The sequence below is a fragment of the Lepidochelys olivacea genome, assembly GCF_965140295.1.
Source record: "Lepidochelys olivacea isolate rLepOli2 genome assembly, chromosome: 9".
Lineage (NCBI taxonomy): Eukaryota > Metazoa > Chordata > Testudines > Cheloniidae > Lepidochelys > Lepidochelys olivacea.
The window spans coordinates 81,466,628-81,492,279 of record NC_140419.1 but is presented as its reverse complement, the minus strand read 5'-3'; the positions used below and the strand labels follow the sequence as shown (position 1 = coordinate 81,492,279).

The following is a 25,652-nucleotide window of genomic DNA, read 5'->3' as shown; positions in this document are numbered from 1 at the left end:
GAAAGGGCCCGTAAGCTGGTGTGGCCATCCTGAGCTAGAGGGATGGCTTCACGAGATGAGCGGTTAGTTTAGTCACCAGGGACACTACCTTCAACTCTTAACCTCTGTGCCTTACAAGAGTGCCAACTAGTACCACTAGTGCTTGTGCATTTTCCGATATGAATTCTTTTCCTCCAGGAAATGGGCTAAGACCCACCTGATGGGCCAGGATAGACCTCAAAATGATTAGGGGTCTTGTTCGATTCTCCTGTGAAGACACGCATGGAATGCGGTATCCTGCAAACCCTACTGAGTGGAGGAACTGATATATATGAGTGAAAGGAAGCGCCAGAATGAGTGAATAAGGGGAGAAGGTGCTACTGTGTGAACTTAAGAGACTCGATCCTTCTTGCCACTGAGCGCCCTCAGCTCCCAGTGACCTCACTGAAGGCCTGTGTCTGATTCCAATGGGACTTGAGGACATTTGGCATCTTTCAGGAGGTGCTCATTACCTTGCATGAGCATGCCCGATGCAAACAAAACTGAATTTTGCTTTAAGAAATTAGAAATTCAGAGTCACGATGGAAGTTTAGGAGCTAAGGATTAAAGTTCAAATCAAACTACTTATACGCTCGATCTCAGCTTGACTGTTCTCTGACCGCAAGAGTTCGTTTCACAGTGCCAGGAACAGCGTAAAAGGAAAAGCAATGAGGCAGAAAGAAAAAAAAATCTTCAGAAAGCAGAAATTCAGTCAGCCGTAACTCAAAAGCACCACCCTCCTGAATTATCCAGGCCACAGCTCCGCTACCGCAATGCTGGAGCAGTGGTTCCATAGTGACTCAGGAGCCATCCACACCATTTCCTCAGTACCTGGGTATTCCTTGGAGGGCTCCAATCCATATACTGACCATGCTCAACCCTCACTTCACATACAAGACCTGACAAGAACACGGACTGAGTAGGCAGGGCTGTGTGGGTTATTCTCATTCACACTTGCAGTTGATCCAAGGGTCTCCCCCTGCATTTGTATCGACAGCACAAATGTCGATGAATCCAGATCTCTCAGAAGACAGAAATATCCAGGATTTATGAGCTGTGTCATTTCAGATACTGATGCTTTCCTTAGTCTTTTGTCAGAATAATGACTCAAGATTATGTTAATGAGACTAAAACAACATCACACGATTGGCATGCTTGACCACCCTTCCCTACCTTAATGATGAGCCTCCAGTCAGATGTGTGCCTCATAAGCCACCAAGTAGCTTGTGCTGGTGGTTTCATGAAGCTTAGGCTTAGACTACACACCACTGTATGAGAGATGACAGGCAATGCCGACCTTGCACAGCCCAGATCTTTGCTTGGTGTTACCTCTAGAGGCTGGAATGACCATTGTAATCGAGACACTGACCTGTCTGCTCAAGTGCCAGATTTCACAGTTCATACAGAAATGCTGGGGTCATCTGATTCCAGATCATACACTGCAACCAGTGCCCAAAAGTGGACATGGGGCAAAGAGCCAAAATAAGGGACACATGAGAAAATGAGCAAGGCACTCAGCTGACAAATGGAGGTGGGATTTGCTGCTAGCATAAAAACCTCTCAGCGTGTTATAACCTCTGTTCCAGGACTTAGTGTTTCTGGTGTCTAGAATGCACAAGAACAGAAGTGCAGGCTGGCCAGATCTGGGTGGGATGAGGGAAATCCGGGTCTAAAATGGAGGGACAGGCCTCAAGCTGAGGATATTGCTCAGCAGGGTTTGAGTCATTGTTTTCCATTCCTCACAATCCTTTGTGTGAAAAGCCAACATTTTGCTTCTCCACTCAGGGTGTCGAGCCATCCAGTGGTGTCGATTTTTTTGCTCATTTTACAGCAATTTTCAGTTTTGACCACATGGGTGTACAGTGCCTGCCACAGATCCTAGGGGACCAACTGAAGCATACAGCCAGAGCTTTTACGCTTCTCTTGGAAATCGACAAACATCTCATGCACATATGTATAGGTCTCATATGGAAAATGCTTCATAACAGAAATGTTTGCTCCACAGGGAGAACAGCAGCCATTCCCCTCACCAAGACCTTCCCCTGTTCCCTCTGTGCATTTCCCTCACTGTGACCTTCTCCAGCACTTCCATCTATTCTCCTTACTGTAACTTTCCCTTGTGACTCCATCCATTCCTCACCGTGACCCTCCCCACTGACACCTCCCGTCCATTCCCCTCAATTTGACCTTGCCCTCTGTCCCCTCCACCTATTCGCCTCACTGTAACTTTCCTGTGCCCCCTATCCATTCCTCACTGTAATGCTCACCAGTCCTGCTTTCTACTGTTTCCCCTTCAGTGGTACACTCATCCTCACTTACTTTCCTCCCCCCACATTACTTCCTGCTTGCATTGGTCCCTCCGTGGGACAACCATTCCCACTCGGCTTCATCTCCAGTCCCACCTTTTGGGCTTTTTCTTGGCCAGATCCTTCCCTCTGACCTCCGCACCCAACATCATCACGTCCTGCCAAAATATCTTCAAGCTCTGATGCAATGTCATAACATCATTATGTTTCATGGCTCTGATGTCTGGTTTTATGACTGGTGAAAATTCCTGCAGGCTCCACCTAATAAAACTGGGACAACCCAAGAAATCTTGAGACAGCCGGAAACCCTGTTTCTTGCAGTCTCCCCTCATTGTAACTAGCCTGGAAAAATAAACTCTACCCGGTCTAAATTTCAGCTCTATTCCCGCCTCCCTGCTACAGTGTCCATCATTTCCCTCTTTGTGTGAGTTGCTGTCTTCCAGCCCTGGAATATATTTGGGATGGCTTCATTCGAAAGATGCTCCGCACTGAATGCCTCATCCTCACTGTGCACTGAAGAGCCCTGACTTCATGTGGGTTTCATTACCTTTTTGCAGAGAACCATCTGGTGATCAAAGAGGAAGAAAACGCGCTGCTGGTTCCGTCCATAAGGCTGATAAATCCAGGACATCTCCCCGGTGTAGATCAACTCGGAGCTCCGATCCAAGATGTCATCTCCCTAGGGGGCACAGAGAACAAGGCAGAGTGAGCCCCTTTGCCAAGCCAGATGTATGCAGGCATGTGGGGTGGAGTGGAGAGAAGCATTGATTCAGGGGGATTCTCTTACCACTAGATAACATCAAAGCACCACTGTTTATTTTTTAACCAGAAAACTAGAGGTGAAAATTTAAAAAAACTGATTTGGGGGAAAGAAAGAGAAAAATGCAGAGATTTTGTTTCTATTGATTGATTCAGATTGAAAGTGAAAGAAGAGACAGCAGCACGGTCAGAACAATCCCCCACTCAGGTTGACAAACCCTACTTCCCCCACAGCGTCCCCTCTTACACCATAGGCTCCCTTCCCAGGATGCCAGAGCCCCCACCTCCACCAATGCCTCTCACAGGCTGTGAGTATCCTCACTGGCCTTCACAAGCTTCCAGAGCTCCCTGCATCACCCACAGGCTCCCCTCACAGCCTTCCAGTGTCCCTGCTTCCCATCACAAACTGCCAGAGCCCCCTTTCACAACACAGTCTCCCTTCCATGCTGACTGAGTCCCCCTCTCCCACAGCTGGTCAGATTCTCAGCTATGGAGGCTGTCAGAAGAAGCCAGTAATGCAGTTTCTGAAGGGCTACCTTCAGGCAGGGCTGTGAGGGGAACCACCCACTCCTTTAACTTATCAGAGCTGTCCCGTTCAGGCCATCAAGGCTATTCCCTCCTTCCCATTGGGCAGCATATAAGAGCCCCTCCACGCACTGGCCACTGGAGCAATTTCCCTGTCAGACTTCTCTCCCTTCAGGCTCTCAGGAGATTTCCTCATCTCAAGCCCCCCATGCAGGGCTGGGCATCAGGGTAAACCAAAACAGACTGTCAGTTCCCTGCCTCCTGGGGCTGTCAAAGCCTTTCCTTACAAATTGTTAACCACTCCCCCTTTGCAGGGGATTAGAGCCCCCAGCCCAAGCTGTCAGGACCACCCTTGTTCAGGGTGGCAGCATCCATCCCCAGATGCTGTCAAAGCCCCCCGTTGCAGGCTGCCAGAATGCCTTCCCTCTTCTTTTCTCCCCCTCAGGTTAAAGCTTGTTTTCCTCTCCAACATTTTTTCTTAAAGGACTCATGAGCAGATGGTCTTGAAAACACAGCTCCTCTCCCACTCTCAGAGAGAACAAATCCATTCACCCTCTGCTAATTGGGCTGAGGTTTGGGGTTTTTTGGGGGGAGAGGTGTTTGAGTTAATTAAAATCTATTTATTGAAACAGGTGAATTCTCCACCACCTGCACTGTGTATCTGTCCTGCTCTGTGAGCTCTAGGTGCACCCCTTTCTCAAGCTTCACAGGCAGACTCAGAAGGGCTCTGGCTACAAGGCAGGGGCAGGACTGAGAAACAAGAGTTAAAATGCGAGTAGACAGTTGTTTGGATCTGGATCCAGATTAGGTGCTGGATCTGAGGCTGGACCAGGGCTCAGTTTAGGGATAGATGATGATGAACAGCTAGTAAGGCTTCAGCCTGATATGGTGGAAATCTTGTGGGAATAGCTGTTCTCGTGCCATGTCAGTCACATCCCAATGGGCCCCCCTTCTGGATTTGCATGTGCAGATAGAACCCCAACTGAATCCTCCCCCACAGTTTCTTTGTGGGGGGGGAGGTTAGCCTAGAGGCCCAGTTCAGGCCAATCCGTAGTTCAGATCGCCCATTTCTTCTAAATGAATGTTTGGGTCCAGTGACGAGGGAAAATTCACTGAGTCATAACTAATGCATTGTCACGGAGTGTTCAGTTCCCACTGCTGCAGCAACGGCAGCACAAACTCCGGTGCAGCTTTAGTGAGGTATTTTTCTGTCTATCTTGCGCTCATCACCAGGGTCTCTGTGCATCTCATCAGAGCTAGCTGAGCCCTGCACACTTGCACAGGCCAGGGAGTAGAGCTGCTTGTATGTCTTCTGGCACCCCAAATGAGTTCAAAATAAGAGTTAGGAATTAGGCTGCTTTGCCTGCTGGTCAGAGCCTTCTGCTTATAGAGGCCATGGGTTGTACACATGTTGCTGAGGCTCTACAAATAGTAGAAGGAACCTTGAACAAGGAACCTCTCAAAAGCCTGGGGGCTCCAGAAATCACTGCCCTTGCTTAGGATACATCCAGTTATGCAACGAGGGTGGATTCATACAACGCTTTCGATAATAATTTTTCATTGCAAGGAAGAGGTTGCTTGCTAAAAATAGAAAGCAGGCTTTGTGAGACTGGTTGACTCCAGTGGTAGCATCCAAAGCCTGAGGACTCAGAGAGGACTCTGCAAACACTGATAAACTGCTTGATTAACTGAATCCAAAGTGTGTAGTCCCTGCAAGGGATGTAAAAATGAGATCTAAAATTATAGGGTTTTTATTACATTGTGTATGCTGGGAAAACAATTTAAACAGTATATGGGCTATAAATAGATGCATTCCAAGGTTGTGTTTGTTAGGGAAGATGCATTGCAGCTAGCTTTAGCTTAATTAATACACAACTGACCAGTGTTCATCGCACAAGCAGCAGCACAAAGTGAGGTGTGCTTTCCCAGCACGGCCCTCCTAGCATTCCTCCTGTAAGCACAGCAAGGGTATGTCTACACAACAGCTGGGAGTGTGCTTGACCTAGCGTGCTAAAAATATACGTATGGCTATGGTGTCACAGGCAGCGGCTCGGACTAGCCACCTGAGTGCATGCCCAGGGAAATGGGTGGGTTTGTACTCAGGTGTCTTGCCACACTGCTATTTTTAACACGCTAGCTCTACTCGAGCTAGCATGTGTCTGTCTACCCACGTTGGGAAGCCTGCTCCCAGTTGCTTTGTAGACATACCCCAAAGGTACGTGGGTCTCTCCCAACAGAATTAAGGTGGCATGCTGAGGCTCTAAGGGACTGTGTAGTCTAGTCATGTGGACGGAGGCAGCCAGCTCACGTCCACCAGGGAGGAACTCTCTTGTGACCATTTAGTATTCAGCACTGAACAGTCAACGCTGGTACATGGTTTCCTTTAGTCCAAAGCAAAGCCCAAAAAGAATATTCACTTTCTTCTCCTTTTCCGTAAGCAGCCATGAGCCTACCTCTCTTACGTAGCCAGCCTCATAGACTGAGAAAAACTGCTGAAAACAATGAGGGTAGAACCTCAGCAGCTGTGAACTGGTATAACTCCACTGACTTCAGTGCAGCTAGCCCAGTTCACAGCACCTGAGGATCTGGCCCAACAAATCGACTGACTCAAAGGGGAGGAGGTCTGAAATCACTCAGGGACACATTGGTAGACCTGTGCGCACAAAACTGCATGCTCATAATTTATCTCGGCAGCTGTGTATGCAACTTCCATTGGTGTGTTTTATGGTGGTAATTCTAGGCAATTCCGGTGGCAAGTAGAGGTATTTTATCATGGCAACCGTGCATTCAAATTTTGACTGAATTTTCTGAAAATTTGGCCCTTGTTAGGGGTGAAACTCAGTTTCTAATATGTGTGGCCGAGCAACTGTGATAATGCATCCCTTCTCCTCCCCCAAACCAACCAGAGACTTTTATACATTAACCGCAATGTAATGGCTACACAAAGACTAATACAGAGCCTGGATCTGATCCACAACTACACAGCCTATAGCTATGGGTGTGTGAGTGTGTGTGCGTGTGTGTGTGTGTGCGCACACTCTAAGTCCCATACACAGCCTATGGAGAGGTATATGTCCTGCTCCAAGTTAAGTGTAGAAAAAAGGAAGCCAAATTCTCATTTCTCCTTCAAGCCGTCAAGGGCAGGGCCTGAGCACTTAGCGTGCAGTAGGATAGACCAGAAGGTCAACCAGTTGAAGGCTGAGACTGTGCTTCATACTCCCTGTAGGCTGCAAGCATCACAGAAGTGACACACAAGGTCCAGAGGGCCAGTTCCAAGGGCTGCAGGGGAGGGTCTATGCCTGGGTGACTGATGAAAGTTGTCAATCATCAGCTTCCCAGCTATGCCATAGGTGAGCATGGCTTTACATAACTAGGAAGTGGAGGAAAGCCGAGGGGAGGGAGGGTGGAAGGGCTTCAAATAATGACCAAAGAAGAAACAAGAGTTGAGAACACCAGCATTCCAGGGAAGAACCCTTTAGCGTGGACAGAAGGACATTGTCCCCCACATGACCAAGAGGACCTCTGAGTAAACATTACCAAAGGCTGGGGAAAGATGCTTAGCTTCTGAAAATCATTCATCCCCTCCCCGTCCCCAGCCCACCTCCTGATACAAGTCCATGCTATTACTGCCAGGCAGAGAATCGCCTTTCAGTGAGCAGGGCCTTTTCTGACTGACACTGCTGTGCTCTAATTAGGGACTGATAATCTGATTTGCGCTCTAGGCGGTGGAAAGATCAGCAAAAGAAAAGCAAGCAAAATGTCATCCTTTTCATCAGGCTCACTTTTGATGCCTTCTGTCGCTGAGGGGGAAAAAAAACCTGTTTCAGTCCCAGATTTGATTTTTCCCAGGAGGTTTTCTCCTCAAACTGTTCTAGGTTTGAAAACAGTGCGTTCGTTGCACGCATCATTTCTGTATGCCAGTCTTTGGGTTCCATAATGCAGCATCAAGCTGAAGCCAACTATTGTATATTACATAGTTAAGGGCAATGAATCTTCCATTACAGGATCCATCTGGAACAAGAACTGAAGAACATGTAAAAGGATGCAATTGTCAGTTATATTTTTCTTATTCTTGTTTTCCTTCCTGTGAATCTAAGCCTCTTGGAAACTGCTACACTGACACCCAGTAAATACACGGTGCAAATGTCTAGGATTCTACTGGGCTCAGAGTAGCAGCCGTGTCTATAGAGGATGAAGTCCTTTGTTTATGGAATGGGCAATGACAATTCAAGCTTCTTTTAGACCGATGAGCTAGATTTCCTCTTGTGCCAAGCGTTCTGCCTCTGGCTTAAGGTCTTTCCTGAAGCCTGTACCAGTGGAGGATTCTAATGGCCAGGTGGAGTTCTGACACACTGCCTTTCACAAGCGCCCACGTTACAAGGGAGGACAGAGTTTTATTGAACTGCTGCCACAGAAGCAGCAGAGAAAGCCCAAAACTCTGTGTTCTTGTGGTTACCAGTGAAACTGGGACCACTATTAAATCTTGTTTCAATCTGGTTACAGAGATAAATTTAAAAGAAACTCTGAGAGTATACATTTATATCAGAATATAACAGTGCAAGTCTATATTAGCACCTATATGTTTCCCATTACTGTAGGATGTGAGCCCCTCACGGTCGTAATTAGACTTGGCAGGATTAGATTTTTTTTTTAACAGTAAGCGCTGGTAAATGTCAGTGTCACCGTACACACATGAACCAATGACAAGGTATTTCCATTAATAATAATCTAAATGTACAGATAGGCAAAGTAAGAAAAATGCTGCTTGAGAACTAGTGTTTGATATGAGGATATTGACTTTGTATATTTTGGCATGCGATGCTGACAGTTTGTGTTTTAGCCGTTAGAAAGCTTTAACTTTTTGAATCTCAGTGTGTACTGTCATTAAATAATCGTTGTCTGATCGTCCCTGTTGTCTGATCCTCCTCATAGTTTCCCGCCCCTGTGAACATTTAAATCAGTAAAAACTGAAAAAAAAATGTTTAAAAATAAACATCGTTATGAGTCAAAATTATAAAAAAAAAAAAAAAATTAAGTTCTGCCCAGCCTCATTGTAATGTATGCTTTTCATGCGGCATATGGAGACTAACTGACATGCCCAAGGTCACACAGGAAGTCTGTGGCAGAGCAAGAAAGGGAACACATGCCTCCTGTGTCCCAGGCTAGTATCTGAACCAATGGTCTAGCCTTCCCCCAAACTACCTTAATTGAGTCTCTGTAAATGATGGGACTAGTCCTAACCTTGTGGGAATGATCTCTTCACTACATTACCCACTGGCCACAGAACTCCAGGAGTACATTACAAAAGGGCGTGAGTACAAGAGGTGGCCAAGGAGCTGACAGCTGCTCAGGATGGGACTTGCCTGGCCCGTTGCGAGTCAGAGCCAGATGGTTGCTGTGAACTGGCTCCAAGAAACTTTTTCATGTCAGTTTTGCCTACCCACTTCGGAATGTCACCAGCTGGGTCTGAGGGTATTTAACGACAAGGAAAGGGACGACACTGAGCAAAGGGAAATGTAAGTCGAACATCAGGAAACATTTCATAACTCTGAGAGCTATCGCAAGGGTTCTCAACCTTTTTCTTGCTGAGGCCCCCCTCAAATGCTCTAAAAACTCCAGGGCCCAGTGGGGGGAGGGGAAATGGACCTCGGGGCTCCTGGCCGGGGCTGGCCCTTGGGAATAGGCATAGTTTTACTTCTATTTTGGGGTGGAAAGGGCTGGTGGGGCTCAAGCCATTTCCGCACAGCAGGATCCAGAGCCACCCCCCTGCCTCACTCAGGAGCCACCCAGCCTGCCTGGGCTGTGGGGGGGACACAACCAAAAAATGTAACTCAAAGGGGGGAGCTCAGTTCAAAAAGTTTTAAAAAATGCTCATGGTGCAGGGAGGGGGTAGCTAGAGGCTGTGTGGAGTGAGGGGTGTAGCTCAGGGTGCACGGAGGGGGTAGCTAGAGGCTGTGTGGAGTGAGGGGTGTAGCTCAAGGTGCAGGGAAGGAGTGGCTAGGGGCTGTGTGTGGGCAGGGGGGTAGCTCAGGGTGCAGGGAGGGGATAGCTAGGGGCTGCGTGCGGGCAGGGGGTAGCTAAGAGCTGTGTGTGGGAATGGGGGTAGCTCAGGGTGCAGGCAGGGGGTCGCTAGGGGCAGTGTATGGGCTGGGGGAGTAGCTAGGGGCTGTGTATGAGCCACTCCCAGTGCGGTTCCCAGCTTCAGCGGGAGAGGGGTGTGTGCTGGGGCTCCCAGCTTCAGCCCCCTGCTGCTCATGGCTTGGGGATGAGGGGAGGTTTGCCGGTTTCAACCCTATACCACTCCTGGCTTCGGAGGGTTGAGGGGGCTGCCAGTGTAGTGGCACAAACTGCTCTGCCACACCGGTATCAGTCCCGCGCCGCTCTTGGCTTCGGGGGTGAGGTGGGGGCCTTCAGCCCCACGCCGCTCCCGGCTTCAGCACCGGGGCTCGGGGCACCGGGTTTCAGCCAGGGGGCCTGGCAGACCCCCTGAAAGGGCTCGCGGACCCCTGGTTCAGAACCGCTGAACTATCGGACTGTGAACCAGTCTCCCAAGGGAAGTGGTGGAAGTCCAATATTCTTAGTCATTAATAATTTAACTGGACAAAGCACGAGAGAATTCAGTGTAGGCAGGGACAACATTTTTTAGGTTTATTTATATTTTTGGAATTCAGAAATCAGGTGCTATTCTGTTATAGTCAGAGCCAGAGGTCCGCAATCAAGGCTAGATTCGTGTCAGCTATACCAGCATATATCTGGAGTTAAACCTCATTCAAGTGATTGGAATTGCTCCTGATTTACACTACAGTAGGCGAGATCAGAATCTGGCCCCACAGTCCTTAGTCAGGTAAAGCTCCCATTGACACCAATTTCTAGGACATCATGTGCTGGACGCTAGAGCATGGCTATCAGCTGTTATCAGCAAAGCAGAGCCATCTTCTCAGAATTCCTTCCCAATTTCAATCATTATCATTGCACATACAGCACACGCCAGGCAGTGTTGTAGGAGCACTGAGCTAAAGCTGAAGAGAAAGGCTAAGTAGGGCTTGGGTGAACCATCTGATGAAAAATCAGGCCCCGTTCAACCAAGGGGCATTTACATTTTTCAAATGTTGACTCTAAAGTTAACCTTCAACACTGGATCAGCTGGAGAATCCTGAGGGCTAAATTCACTGCTGACATACGCAGACACAACTCCATTGACTTCCACTGAACTGCATATACTTAAATCAGCTGTGAATTGGGCCCTGAATGTTTCTTATTTTAGGATCAGCAGCATGCCTATATTCCCAATATACCCTCCCTTTGTGAGTCCTAGGAGTATATGAATACTGACGTAACTAAGATCTAGACTCACATCGGGGACTTGAGGCATTGCAACGATCAGCACTGTAATGCTTATATTTTAAATGCCTTTCTGCCTCGTAGCATTCACAGCCCCGAGTTAGGCGACAGGCTTCCCACCAGTGCACGGAAAGAATTAGGCCCCTAGAAAAGGGACTCACAGAAGCTAGCACACTGAGTCGGGGGATGTCTAAGCTAGCCAGTAGGAAATGTCAAGGAGAGGTTTGGGGCCTAATCCCTGCCGCTCAAGGGGAGTTGGGTGCTTAACTCTACACTGGAGTGAGGTGCCGATCTCCACCCATGACTCTCAGTTTTGAAACCTCTCTTGGAGTTAGGCACCTAAGCCAGGTCAGCCCTTTCTCATGAAAAATGGAGGAGGAGATGGTGGCAATGCCTCCCTTCTACCCTCCCCGCAAGTGCCCTAACCACTACACTATTGGGTATTCTAAGGTGGGTCTCATTCTCTCCTGTTGATGCTGTTCCACTTTATATGAAATACTTAAATAATCATTGGGAAAGAGTGCATGAGAATGACTGTATAGCCCAGGGATTAGGGTGCTCCCCTGAAAGGTGGGAGACCAGAGTATAAATCCCTGATTTAATCCAGGCAGAGTAGGGATTCAAACCTGGATCTTCCACAAACAGCAGGTCAATGGTAGAGCCAGCAATAGAATTCAGGTCTCCTGATTTACTGTCCAATGCCCTATCTACAAGACTGCAATTACCTCTCAGAAAGCACCATCTCCTTTGACTGGCAGGCATATCTGCCATTAGAGTACTCGGATCAATTGTTGGGGCAGGGGCTGAGGAGATGATGGTTGTGGCTAAGTAAGAATGAATTTATCAGCCATGGTGATGGTGGTGGAATGGAAACTGTTATTCCATCATTCCTAGGTGCAGGTCACCTTGGCTTTCCATTCACACATGAACATTAAGTGTCTTGAAACTGATATGTTCTTAATCCAGGTTTATTTACAATTACGATCTTGGCATTTCTTATACATGAGTCACTAACTCATCACATATAATGGATTTACGGCTGAAGACGCATCTGGTGACCTTGTACTCTCTCCCCTGATAACAGTCTTCAAATGCAATAACAAGCCTGCGTGTCAATATCAGAGATTTTTTAAAAAATAAATAACAATGAATCAATCAATAAAGCCATGAAGCAAATCATCTGCATCCTCTGCTTTAACTGCTAGTCAAAACTTAAGAACCAACCATAATAGTATCACTTCCACTTATACTCTTTACCTACCAAGTTATGGCCTAATCCTGCCCTCATCTGCACCAGCGCAACCCCAGCAAAGTCAATGGGGAGGCACTAGTGAAACTGAGTGTAGGAGTTGGCCCTAAATTTCTCCCTCTCTCCCCCTGATCCTCCTAGGTTTTGTCTGGAAAAACTATTAAAGGATGGAGTTCTCTCCCTTCCACCAGTTTATCCCAGCATAATTCCATTGATTTCAAAGGCATTTCTCCTAATCTAAACTGGTGTAAGAGAGAAGAGAATCCAGGTCTGATTGTATCAATGTGAGAGTCCTCTTGCTAAAATTGTGTCTTAATGATTCCATATGGGGTAGGATTTACAAAAGTGGTCAGCTTTGGCCTAGATCAACAATACCATCTACAAACTACAAGCAGAGATTCTGATGATAAAACAATGGGAAAAAACAAAGGATATTCAAAAACTCCCAGACGAGCATGTAGCAAACCACAGTAACCTGCAAGATCTGGTGATGCACTTACACCAGCGTAACTCCATTGATGTGAGTGGACTAACTCCAGATTTACACCAGTAAAAATGAGATCAGAACCAGGCCCTAGATTTCCTTTGGAGCAACCATGAAGGTTCCTTCACTAAATCAATTTAGGCCCCTCCCTCAAATATGTGTGAACAGGCTCTCTTCTCTCATAAGGTATGTCTACAGAGCAGCTGGAGGTGTAGTTTCCAGCTCAGGTGGATGTATATGCACTAACTCTGCTCAAGATAACACTTAAAAATAGAAGTATGGCCACAGCAGCATGGGTGGTGGCTTGGGCTGGCTGCTTGACTACATACGCAAGGGGTGGACAGGATTGTATTGGGGCGGCTACCCTGAATCACTACTGCCACGCTGCTATTTTTAGGGTAATAGCTTGAGCAGAGCTTGTGCATGTATATCTATCTCAGCTGGGAGTAACACCTCCCAGCAGCTGTGCAGACAGTCTCATAAAGACGAAATGCATCCTTCTGCCCCTCTGTTTAACCCAGGTTAACCCAGTGCCCTGCAATTTACTCCCAAACATACCTGTCCTGTACAAAAGGCTTGAGGCTCATTTACTAGCCACTAGCACCTAAACATGGCATCTCTGTGTTAGTTGCAGCCCAAGCCTGATATGAATCAATTCACCTCTGCCTCTTGTACTGGAATCTACTGGAGCCCATCACTGCCCAATGCATACTGTACCTCCCAATCCAGGACTGAGGCCTGCCACTGAGCTATCTTGTCAATGTTCTCCAGTCTCCGTTTCCGCTCATTGATCTGCTGAGTCACATTCCTCATGACTGCGAGTGCAGCAGCCACGTACCTGTAGTCACTAGAAAACACAAAAGGGAGCCCATGGAGTTACACCTGACACACAATGGAAATGTACAAGGGTTCATCATTATTAACAGCATTTATTAACAGCATATTGCCGCACCTGTTAGAACAGGGGACTAACAGCAATTTGCTCCTTGTTGTTATTCTTCATACGTCTCCTCCTCTGCTGGTTGCTTTTTGGCTTGTCAACCCCTCCCGCCTCTCCCCCTCCAAAAAACATTAACTTGTTTCAAACTGAGACTGTGAAACTCTAATAAAATTAATGGGCCAACTCCTCAGCTGCTGTACATCCGTGTAACTTCATTGACTTACGTGGAGCTACACTGAACTACAGCAGCTGTGGATCTTGCTCCTTAAAAATGTGTTAGGATGGTCAGCCACGTTCCGGGGCTGTCTGAACATTCCTAACCCCGTTACTCTGCAGGCAGATGATGGGAGACCTCATACTGGGGAGCCTTGGGTTGTTCCATTAAAAGGAAAGTTGGAAAATATTTGAATGTTACTGTTCCTTTATAAAATTAGTTTCCTTATTACAATGATTTATAATAAATGTAAATGATGCCCAGAACGATCTTCTGGATGTGTGATTCTCAAGTTATCTGGGACAGAACCGGCCAGTGTCATAGTCATATTATGTATGTGAGCAATTCCCTCTCTATGTGTGCATGTACATCTATCTACCACCTACATTTGTAGATAAAGACACACACATTTTATAGTCCCAAATCAGACTTGCTCATGCCTCCCTTATCATACCAGTGTTTCCGGCAGAAGCAAAGTCAGGGCAAAGTATTTCTGGATTGTAACAATCTCCTTCCAGAGCTTGTTTTTGCAAGGGTTGGCTTCAGGGCTTCTCTGGCCCCAGTATCTGCCTATGCTTGTCTTTGAATAATGGAAGGAATGAGGTGTTCCCTGGGTCCCCAGAAGAAACATGTATCACTATAAAACATCAGTCTATAACACACTATATCAGGTTTGAATACAGAGGCAACTGCCCTGGCCAGCAAAGAATACACATGTCACAACATGATCTTACAACCCTTAAGACATAAGGCTGGAGCCCACTCAGTTCAGCTGTGATAGAAATACCCTTTCTGGCCAGCAAGGCCAGTATTTCTACACTGCATCTTGGAGAGACTCAGGCCAGAGTTCAGGTTGCAGCTCAGGCTAGAACTTGGGCTTTCAAACCTAGGGGGTTGGGTGGGTGTCACATAGCATTTGTCTCATGGAATTCACTCTCACTGTGGATATCTCATGTGCTATGTGAGCAAATCAACGCAATTCTTTTTGCTTCCTGGATACGTGCGTGAGTGTAATAACAGACCGAAAACAGCCTCCTGTTGGGGCAGCAAGGATGATGATCAGTCCTTTCAAAAAGTGATGCTGAAATCAATGCTATTGATTTCCACCTTGTGCCTCATTTTCCATTCCAGGAGACCTTAATGTTCATTTCTATTGGGAAGACAGACTAGGACAGCTGATATAATGTTGCCATAATTTATGATTAACTTAAGGGTTGATATTGACTTCTAACTAATGAGAAAAATGGAGATCTCTCGCAGCTGCTGAGGAAATGCCTCTACTGGTTACTGCTCAGGATTCTGTCAGTGACATTTAGAACAGGAGATTAACCATTTGTATTCTAGTAGATCTTTATAGACTGATTCCTCGGAATATACAGAAAATACCTCTCAGGAATGGAGTTGCTCATTATAGACCCAAGTTGACTTCAGATTCCCACACGCATCTGGTATTATCCGACTGCTCATTATGTCAAAGAAATAGCATATCATTTTGAGTCAACTCCTCTGCTAATTTTGTAATATCCTGCACTTGAAATCTTTGTTGAGGACTATTTTCCAACATTTGGGGACATGTAAGTTTAGAGCTATGAATACTTCAGTACTGGATACTGAAAACAGCCAATCCACTTCTCTGTGTATTTCAGAGCTTCCGTCCTGTACCATGATTTTAGATCCAGAAACTCAGTAAGTGTCACAAATGGGATATAATTGGGGAAATATTAAAATAAAATAAACAGCATATTTTTATAGTTTTCATAATAAAATATATTTATTATTTTAACATTATTTCAGGTCTTGATATCCTTACACAGTTTCTACTTGGTCCTTAGGCAAAACCCTCACTGAATGAAAAAGAACTCCTACTGTTCCAAAACTTTCCAATCACTGAGTAAATAGTGAGTAAAGAACTCCAGGAATTGGCTCTTGGACTATAAATTAAGGATGATGGCTGGAGAAGACACCTTCAGGGAGGGGAATGTGTGTGTGGTGGACAGTGAAAAGTCTGTTGAGCCAATGCCCTTAAGGGCGTGTGTGTGTGTGTGTGTGTACTAGGGATACCCTGATAAAATGGCAGCACAATTCAGGGGTGTGGCTTATGCAAATAGGATCAAGTCTACACTTCAGGTAGTTGTACGCATGCAAGTGGCCTGAGTGAGTGTAAGGGTGGCTAATTTCAGTTCAAAGATTAGAACAGCTCCCCCTTAACCCAATATACACTTAACTCTGGCTCTGATCTGCAGGAGGGGACATTTGGGACTTGTCTCACAACAGCATGATATCCCATAGCGTAGAAATTAACTTCTTAAATGGAGTGGACAGCATACCTGATGAACCCACAATAGACACACCTGAAGGGTCAGGCCCTAGTTAATACCTGCATAGCAATGGAAAGAAGTTACACTTCTATAAAAACTATGAAAACTACTCCTAATGCCAAGCATCCAGGGAAAACTCTGATTGCCTTTGATTCCACACCAACTTCTTACCCCAAATCTTATTTGCACTGAAACTCCGAATCAAGGAATCTGATGAAATCCCTGGACAGTGGCCCTACAATGCCAGTTGCTCACGAGGCAATGTTGCACTTATGACCTTCAGATATTTAATGAATATGAAACTGGTTTCAATCTTGGGACGATGAACAGATGTGCCTTTGTGAAAAATTCAGATGAATTGGCCCATAGACAATGAACAATTGAACAGAGCCAAGATTTTAAAACACCCCCAAGCCTGCCTCCACGTGGAGTGGGCTAGTGCCAATGAAGCTGGGCTTTATACTGGTAACGCTAATTCACTAATTCTAATGTTCCATTTGAAGAGGAAACAGCAGGTACATTTTTCCTTTCGTACATTAATGAAGCAAGAATCACTGACTGAACTTTCTGGGCTCTGAGCCCATGTCTGCGGTTGAGCTGACAAAGAACCTAGAAGAGAAATGGCAGAAGAAAGCATTTGGCGGGTGGATTAATATTAGGATAGCATTCAAAATAAAATTAAGGCTGATAAATTGCTCATCAGTTATATTTGGGATGCAATGACTTGCTTTCAATGCTCAGTGAGAATGCAAGTGTGGGCTCTTGCCAAAATGTCATGTGATAACTTGGGCTGGAATGATCAGGAATTTGGATGCAGGCCCATTGTCCTGGACCTATATATAGTAGATCTACAGCGATACAATAAGAGAATGATTTCAGCTAACCAGAGAGGAAAAAATCTAATAGTATCCACTGACAAATGATACAAAAATCCTTCCTTACATGGGACCAGACTATTAACCTCTTGCTCACTCCGAGTAATACCTTTCTTAGTCCCATTACTTCTTGCGTAGTAAAGTCCTACTCAGAAGAAGAGACTCACAATCTGGCCCATGATGAGCAGCAATCCACCAGATAATTTTGTTCCTTCAGTTTTGCTCCCAAAATCAAATTGGGATTAAACACATTGGGGTATAGATAATAGCTTTAAGATATCTAACAAAATAGAATCATAGAATCATAGAATATGAGGGTTGGAAGGGACCTCAGGAGGTCATCTAGTCCAACCCCCTGCTCAAAGCAGGACCAATCCCCAATTAAATCATCCCAGCCAGGGCTTTGTCAAGCCTGACCTTAAAAACTTCTAAGGAAGGAGATTCTACCACCTCCCTAGGTAACACATTCCAGTGTTTCACCACCCTCCTAGTAAAAAAGTTTTTCCTAATATCCAACCTAAACCTCCCCCACTGCAACTTGAGACCATTACTCCTTGTCCTGTCCTCTTCTACCACTGAGAATAGTCTAGAACCATCCTCTCTGGAACCACCTCTCAGGTAGTTGAAAGCAGCTATCAAATCCCCCCTCATTCTTCTCTTCTGCAGACTAAACAATCCCAGTTCCCTCAGCCTCTCCTCATAACTCATGTGTTCCAGACCCCTAATCATTTTTGTTGCCCTTCGCTGGACTCTCTCCAATTTATCCACATCCTTCTTGTAGTGTGGGGCCCAAAACTGGACACAGTACTCCAGATGAGGCCTCACCAATGTCGAATAGAGGGGGACGATCACGTCCCTCGATCTGCTCGCTATGCCCCTACTTATACATCCCAAAATGCCATTGGCCTTCTTGGCAACAAGGGCACACTGCTGACTCATATCCAGCTTCTCGTCCACTGTCACCCCAGGTCCTTTTCCGCAGAACTGCTGCCTAGCCATTCGGTCCCTAGTCTGTAGCTGTGCATTGGGTTCTTCCGTCCTAAGGGCAGGACCCTGCACTTATCCTTATTGAACCTCATCAGATTTCTTTTGGCCCAATCCTCCAATTTGTCTAGGTCCCCCTGTATCCTATCCCTGCCCTCCAGCGTATCTACCACTCCTCCCAGTTTAGTATCATCCGCAAATTTGCTGAGAGTGCAATCCACACCATCCTCCGGATCATTTATGAAGATATTGAACAAAACCAGCCCCAGGACCGACCCTTCGGGCACTCCACTTGATACTGGTTACCAACTAAGATATGGAGCCATTGATCACTACCCATTGAGCCCGACAATCTAGCCAACTTTCTATCCACCTTATGGTGCATTCATCCAGCCCATACTTCTTTAACTTGCTGACAAGAATACTATGGGAGACCGTGTCAAAAGCTTTGCTAAAGTCAAGAAACAATACATCCACTGCTTTCCCTTCATCCACAGAACCAGTAATCTCATCATAGAAGGCGATTAGATTAGTCAGGCATGACCTTCCCTTGGTGAATCCATGCTGACTGTTCCTGATCACTTTCCTCTCATGTAAGTGCTTCAGGATTGATTCTTTGAGGACCTGCTCCATGATTTTTCCAGGGACTGAGGTGAGGCTGACTGGCCTGTAGTTCCCAGGATCCTCCTTCTTCCCTTTTTTAAAGATTGGCACTACATTAGCCTTTTTCCAGTCATCCGGGACTTCCCCCGTTCGCCACGAGTTTTCAAAGATAATGGCCAATGGCTCTGCAATCACAGCCGCCAATTCCTTTAGCACTCTCGGATGCAACTCGTCCGGCCCCATGGACTTGTGCACCTCCAGCTTTTCTAAATAGTCCCTAACCACCTCTATCTCCACAGAGGGCTGGCCATCTCTTCCCCATTTTGTGATGCCCAGCGCAGCAGTCTGAGAGCTGACCTTGTTCGTGAAGACAGAGGCAAAAAAAGCATTGAGTACATTAGCTTTTTCCACATCCTCTGTCACTAGGTTGCCTCCCTCATTCAGTAAGGGGCCCACACTTTCCTTGGCTTTCTTCTTCTTGCCGACATATCTGAAGAAACCCTTCTTGTTACTCTTGACATCTCTCGCTAGCTGCAACACCAGGTGTGATTTGGCCCTCCTGATTTCATTCCTACATGCCCGAGCAATATTTTTATACTCTTCTCTGGTCATATGTCCAACCTTCCACTTCTTGTAAACTTCTTTTTTATGTTTTAAGATCCGCTAGGATTTCACCGTTAAGCCAAGCTGGTCGCCTGCCATATTTATTATTCTTCCGACACATTGGGATGGTTTGTCCCTGTAACCTCAACAGGGATTCCTTGAAATACAGCCAGCTCTCCTGGACTCCTTTCCCCTTCATGTTAGTCCCCCAGGGGATCCTACCCATCTGTTCCCTGAGGGAGTCGAAGTCTGCTTTCCTGAAGTCCAGGGTCCGTATCCTGCTGCTTACCTTTCTTCCCTGTGTCAGGATCCTGAACTCAACAAACTCATGGTCACTGCCTCCCAGATTCCCATCCACTTTTGCTTCCCCCACTAATTCTTCCTGATTTGTGAGCAGCAGGTCAAGAAAAGCTCCCCCCCTAGTTGGCTCCTCTAGCACTTGCACCAGGAAATTGTCCCCTACACTTTCCAAAAACTTTCTGGATTGTCTATGCACCACTGTATTGCTCTCCCAGCAGATATCAGGAAAATTAAAGTCACCCATGAGAACCAGGGCGTGCGATCTAGTAGCTTCTGCGAGCTGCCGGAAGAAAGCCTCATCCACCTCATCCCCCTGGTCCGGTGGTCTATAGCAGACTCCCACCACTACATCACTCTTGTTGCTCACACTTCTAAACTTAATCCAGAGACACTCAGGTTTTTCTGCAGTTTCCTACCGGAGCTCTGAGCAGTCATACTGCTCCCTTACATACAGTGCTACTCCCCCACCTTTTCTGCCCTGCCTGTCCTTCCTGAACAGTTTATAACCATCCATGACAGTACTCCAGTCATGTGAGTTATCCCACCAAGTCTCTGTTATTCCAATCACATCATAATTCCTTGACTTCACCAGGACCTCCAGTTCTCCCTGCTTGTTTCCAAGGCTTTGTGTATTTGTATATAAGCACTTGAGATAACCTGCTGATCGCCCCTCATTCTCAGTAGGAGGCAGGAGCCCTCCCCTCACAGACATTCCTGCCTGTGCTTCCTCCCGGTATCCCGCTTTCCCATGACCTGTGGGCACAAAGAATTTTAGGTATCAGGTATTTTAGAAATTTTAGAGATATTAAATATTTTAGAAATTAAGGCTGTGTCTACACTAGCATTTTTGTCAGTAAAATTTTTGTCCGTCAGGGTGTGAAAACACATACTCCTGACCAACATAAGTTTCACCGACAGAAGGGCAGGTGTGGACTGCGCTTTGTCGGCAGGAGACGCTCTCCCACTGACATAACTACTGCCATGTTTTTTCACACCCCTGAGCCAGAAAGTTGCAGTGCTGTAAATTCCCATTGTAGACAAGGCCTTGGTCTTGGACAATTGTAGCTTAACCACAGGAATGCATTGATTCCCTCAGAACGTCACAACATCCATGATTATATAAGCACACAGTAATTTTAAGAGTCCTCATTGAAAAAGGAATGCTTTAAATTATGTTGAACCCAAAAATGTAATTTACCCTCAGTGTAATCACACTGTACATCTCCCCTTTGGTATTAGTACTAATTATGTAAGAGGAATCACAGATTCCTTTTTTCCCTGAGGCTGCCTCTCCTTACGTTAAGTCAGAAGCCTGTATTTACATCACAAAACAGCAAATGCCATTGTGACATTACAATGGTTTGGGACTGGAAAGGAGAATAAGACACAAGATTTGGACCCTGGGCTGGGTTTCAAATGTCTCAGAGCTCAGCGGGTTCAGATTCAGGGTTTTGATTTGGCCCCATGATAAAGGAAGGGAGAAAACTTGGATTCAGGTCTGGGATTAGGTTTCAAACGTCCACCTTTACAAAGATGTTTGTATCTGGGTTTGGTTCAAGCTCATATCTATTCGACGTTGGTGAACCAGGGCAGATCAAATAAACATAAACCTCTGCTCTTGTCACCCCTTTGTCCATTTCCAAAACCAAATCACAAATCAAACCGTTTTAGAAGTTTCTGAAATATCTGGCTGTTGTTTGTGTCTGAATGCCCTGGGCTCTCTGCCTCCCTGGCATCTGGAGCTGGGGCAAAGGTGGGGAGGCTGGGAGCCAGGGAAGCAGAGAGTCCGGGTGCTCAGCCATAGCACAAGCAGAAAGTGAAACTGACAAGTGTCGTCCAGGCGGGCAGCCATTATTTCAATTTTCCCAGAGAAAAATTCAATTTTGAGAAAATGGCATTTTTCATCAGAAAATCATTCTGATGGAAAATTCCTGGCCAGCTCTAGTTCAGAGAAACATACAAACTTTTGCGTGCTTCTCACATCCAAACCCAGATTCCAAAACCAGTGACGGACACAACCTGCGACAATCAGATCAGGATCTGATTTCCCCCCAACTTTCGGGAGTTCAGATCCAAGTTACTGGTCTGGCCCATTTCTATCCAAACATGAGAGGTGTTCCCATTCCCAGCTGTGATGAGTTCACGGTTAGGAGAGGGAAACAAACTTTTTTGGCTAATGTATCTTAACCGAGTACATGAATCAATAATTCATCTAGAGTAGCAGGTAGCATCCAAAAGTACAGCTACCTATCAGTACTTCAGGTCTCTGACTACAATGGGGTTCAATTTGGTTCCACTGGGAATAAGTGCTCCAGGCAGGCTTTCTATCTAGTTTGCTGAACCTCTGCCCTGCCTTAATTTTAACAAGTTTTCATGAAGCGAAACAGCTGGATGCAAGAAGAAGTAAGAGAGAAAACGCTTTGCTATTTAGTGTGTGTAGATGCCATGCAAAGAAATAGGCTATCAAAAGTCCTCAGTTTAGTGAAAGCCATCAAAAACACAAGTACAGTTAAAAAAAGGCATCTCATTACCTGTGATCCTGTGCAGTATACTTCAATAGCTCTGCCAGTTGCAAGGGGTATTTGCAGATCTTCTGCACTGGTGTCAGAAGGAAACCGTCTATGGCAATGTCAATCATCTGCTGCAACAAGCGACATGCTTCGAAGAAATGCTGGTACCTGCCATCTTTCATCAGCTTGGACAGCTCCATACATGCGTCCAAGTGATTGTTACAGTACTCCGAATAGATCCAGAACCCGTCTTGCTGCGAGAGGCGAGAGTGGGGGGAATGAACAAAGAAAGAAACAGGGAAGAGAGATGAGTGCATCAGACAAGTGCTGGGAACAATAAAGTGCTTGTCACACTAACAAGAATAAATTACAACAAATAAAAGAAAAACACCCCAGCAGCAGCAAGGTCTGATGCTGGATTACTACCACGCAGGCCTTGTCCCGTTCTCTGTGTGGCACTCAATTAGCACTGTGTCTCTGCAGGGAACCCTTTACACTGACACATTGTTGAAGGTACATATGAGCTACAGTTGTGTAGTAAGATGAGCCCTGAAGAGAGCCATGTGGGAGCTTTCTGTTTCAAATCAAGAGATGGGGTTTTCTTCCTTTAAAATGGTCCAGGTGACGCTGAGTCACAGCTCTGGTCTTTGGCAGCACACACGGCACAGTAATAATGGCAGGCGCAGAGTGCCTTCCAGCAGACGCTCCCCAAAGCGTTTCACAAATCTCTGGGATATTCAAACCTATCCCACAAACCACGTGGGATAGGTTTGAATATCCCAGCTTTACCAATGGGGAAACTCAGGCACGAAGGAGTGGAGGGACTTGCCCACAGTTACACACCAAGACAGTACCAGACATAGGTGCTGGAACTAGGGGTGCTTCCGCACCCCCTGGCTTGAAGCGGTTTCCATTATATACAGAGTTTGCAGTTTGGTTCAATGGCTTTCAGCGCCCCCACTATAAAAACTGGTCCAGCGCCCCTGGTACCACACCTGGATCACAAGACCACCTCTTCCTCCTTTGCACCAGTCCATCAAGTCTGTTAGTATTAGTATTTATTTGTATTACCTTGCCTAGAGGCCAGCCTAGACACTGTCCTGGTCCCATTGTGCTGGACATGGTATAAACACATAGTAAGGGAAGCAGTCCTGCCCTTAGGAGCTTACAGGCTATACAGACAAGAGGAAGAAGAAAAGGATACGTACAAGCACACTGGAATCTAAGGCACAGAGAGATTAAGCGAACACCCAATATCACACAGAGAGAGGAACTGAATCCGGGTTTGTGAGTCACAGTCCTACATCTCAGCCACAAGACCAGCTTTTGCTATGCTGCATGCAAGCTATGGTTGCTACCTAATGATGCAAAGGAAGGAGACGCTTACTCCTTAAACACACTTGGCCAGTAGTGCAATGCTTATTACATAATCAGGTGGGACCAAAAATCGCATTCCCTTCATGCTGTACATGATGGGAAAATGTCATTCCGACCCTTGCATGTGATCAGTTTGCACACTCTGCCTTTTGTACTACCTGTTTTGCTCCAATTTTACTTCCTTAAACACAACAGGCTTCCTGGATAGAACAAGAACCTGGGAATCAGGAAACATGGCTCCAGAACCGTTGTGAAGGCACAGAGACTCCAGACAGATGACCCTGTGCTTCCAGGGGCTCAAGGAATGTGGGAGTTCTGGGGAGTCAAACACCTTGCTTCCCTCCATCAGAATAACCTGGGGGAAACCCTTCAAGAAGAGCCTCACAGTTCTCCACCAACAAGCTCTCCCACCTGTCTGCAGGAGGGGATTAGTCCCCCACCATGAGGATATAGCCCGTAGTGAAACTCTCCCATGACTTCATACTATGAGTTTTCCAGTCTGTTTGCCCCTCTGCAGATTTCTAACATGCTCATCACTGTAGTATCTCAGCACCACTGTTAGAGATATAAAGAGGGATGTTTTTATTACAATACTGTCCATCAAAAAAGAAAGGTGCTCTTGGCTGCAAAGGCCAGTGGCAATTAGGAGAAGCTGTGAGTGGTTTCAATGGTGTCCCACTGAAATTTCATTAATGTCTACAATGAGATTCTCTAATGAAACTGAAGTGTTGCTGAGGTGAAACGTAGCTCAGCCCAGGTACAACTCTAAGTAATGATGTTACACATAAAAGGATTCACATCCTGGATCTTACATAAGCTCCGATATAGCACTTCATTCTCCCTAAAGGAAAGCTTAAAAAAGCAGAACTGTAATTTTCTTGACATATTTACAACACTGGCCAATTTATCAGCTCCCGCAATATACAGCTTATGTAACAGGCGAGATGGGGTGGGCTAAAGCCTCCAGCGCTATATTGTCAGCTACTGTGTTTTAGCATGAGTAAGCTATCTGCTACCTTGCTGTCACTATTAGGCAGCATGAGGCCTGGTGGGCCAGCAGCCTTCCATCCGGCAGAGAAACACAGTCACAAAGGGGGGAGGGGGATTATAAAGTCAGATGGGGTTGCATTCCTTGCACATGTGCTGTGTTTCTACAGCCAAGACTCCAAACATGTGTTTTCCTTTCTTGTGAATCAATCCATTGACAGCTTACATTGCAACAAACCGTTCCGCTCAGTTGGCATGCAATTAGAAATGCCAGGTTTCTTGGGTTGAGAGTTTTGTTTTAAACCCACCAATCAAACAACTCGGGTTCTTGACTTTAATATAGGTCTGAGAACAGATGGACATTTATTTTTAGAACCATTTTTTGAAAAAACTTTCCATATGGTGAGCCACGTATTTGTAAATTGCTTCCATACAGTTAAATCTTGGTCTCCCCTGTACCTGACGAACATAGGTATGTAGGAAATGCCAGACAGGATCAGATGTATAGTCCATTTCCAACTGTGGCCAGTACCCGTGGCTTCACAGAAGGGTGCAAGAAACCCTGCAGAAGGCCATTCCAGGATAACATGCCCACAGGGAGAGTCTTCCTAACCTATATTAGTCAGAGGTCAGCTTATGCCCTGGAGCATGAAGGTTTCTGTCCCTGCCAAAACTCTTGATTAAAAAAATAATCATTTAAAAGGTGTCAGACATAAAATTTATCTTGGAGGGTAGCCACATTATTATTAATAAATAAATAATAATCTCCTCTTCTGGAAAAGGTCTTTAGAATTAGATAGATGATGATAAACTTTTTGCAACATTTTTAAACTATCCTGTAATATTGAATAAAGGTTTCTATCCCTTATACCACAGGGTGATTTTAAAAGACAAAGGAAAAGATCTCACTGTTTATTAAATTCTATAGGTTATAGAAATAATTTCTATAGAGCCCTATTTCACTTCTGTGGAACACTATTGGTTGATTTAGATTAGATAACATTTTGATATGAGGGATACTGATGATACTTTGCAGTTATGTAATACGTTTGGAACTGTGGATCTCAAATCACTTTACCAAAATTAACTAATCAAGCTTTGCAACACATTTGTCAGGTAAGTAGCCATTTTATAGATGGGGAAATAAGTGATGTGACAGTCAGAAACAGATCCTACACACTTGTACTATTCTTTTGTATTCATCCTTAGCAATTTTCCCATGTTTCCAGTTTTTGAAGGATTACTTTTTTATTTTCAGG

The 25,652-nt window shown here is 45.7% G+C and overlaps 1 protein-coding gene across 12 annotated transcripts in view; it reads right to left on the bottom strand.

The window, feature by feature from the left end:
- Positions 1–25,652, bottom strand: part of ARHGEF9 (Cdc42 guanine nucleotide exchange factor 9) — a gene marked incomplete at its 5' end in the record, with an annotated part of 311,752 nt that overhangs the window by 31,463 nt on the left and 254,637 nt on the right. For all 12 annotated transcript variants that reach the window (XM_084638628.1, XM_084638624.1, XM_084638634.1 and 9 more), the window contains 3 exons: positions 2,872–3,003; positions 13,400–13,529; positions 22,051–22,283. In XM_084638628.1, coding sequence (XP_084494754.1) covers positions 2,872–3,003; positions 13,400–13,529; positions 22,051–22,283 — 495 coding nt within the window. The remainder of the gene's footprint in view (positions 1–2,871; positions 3,004–13,399; positions 13,530–22,050; positions 22,284–25,652) is intronic.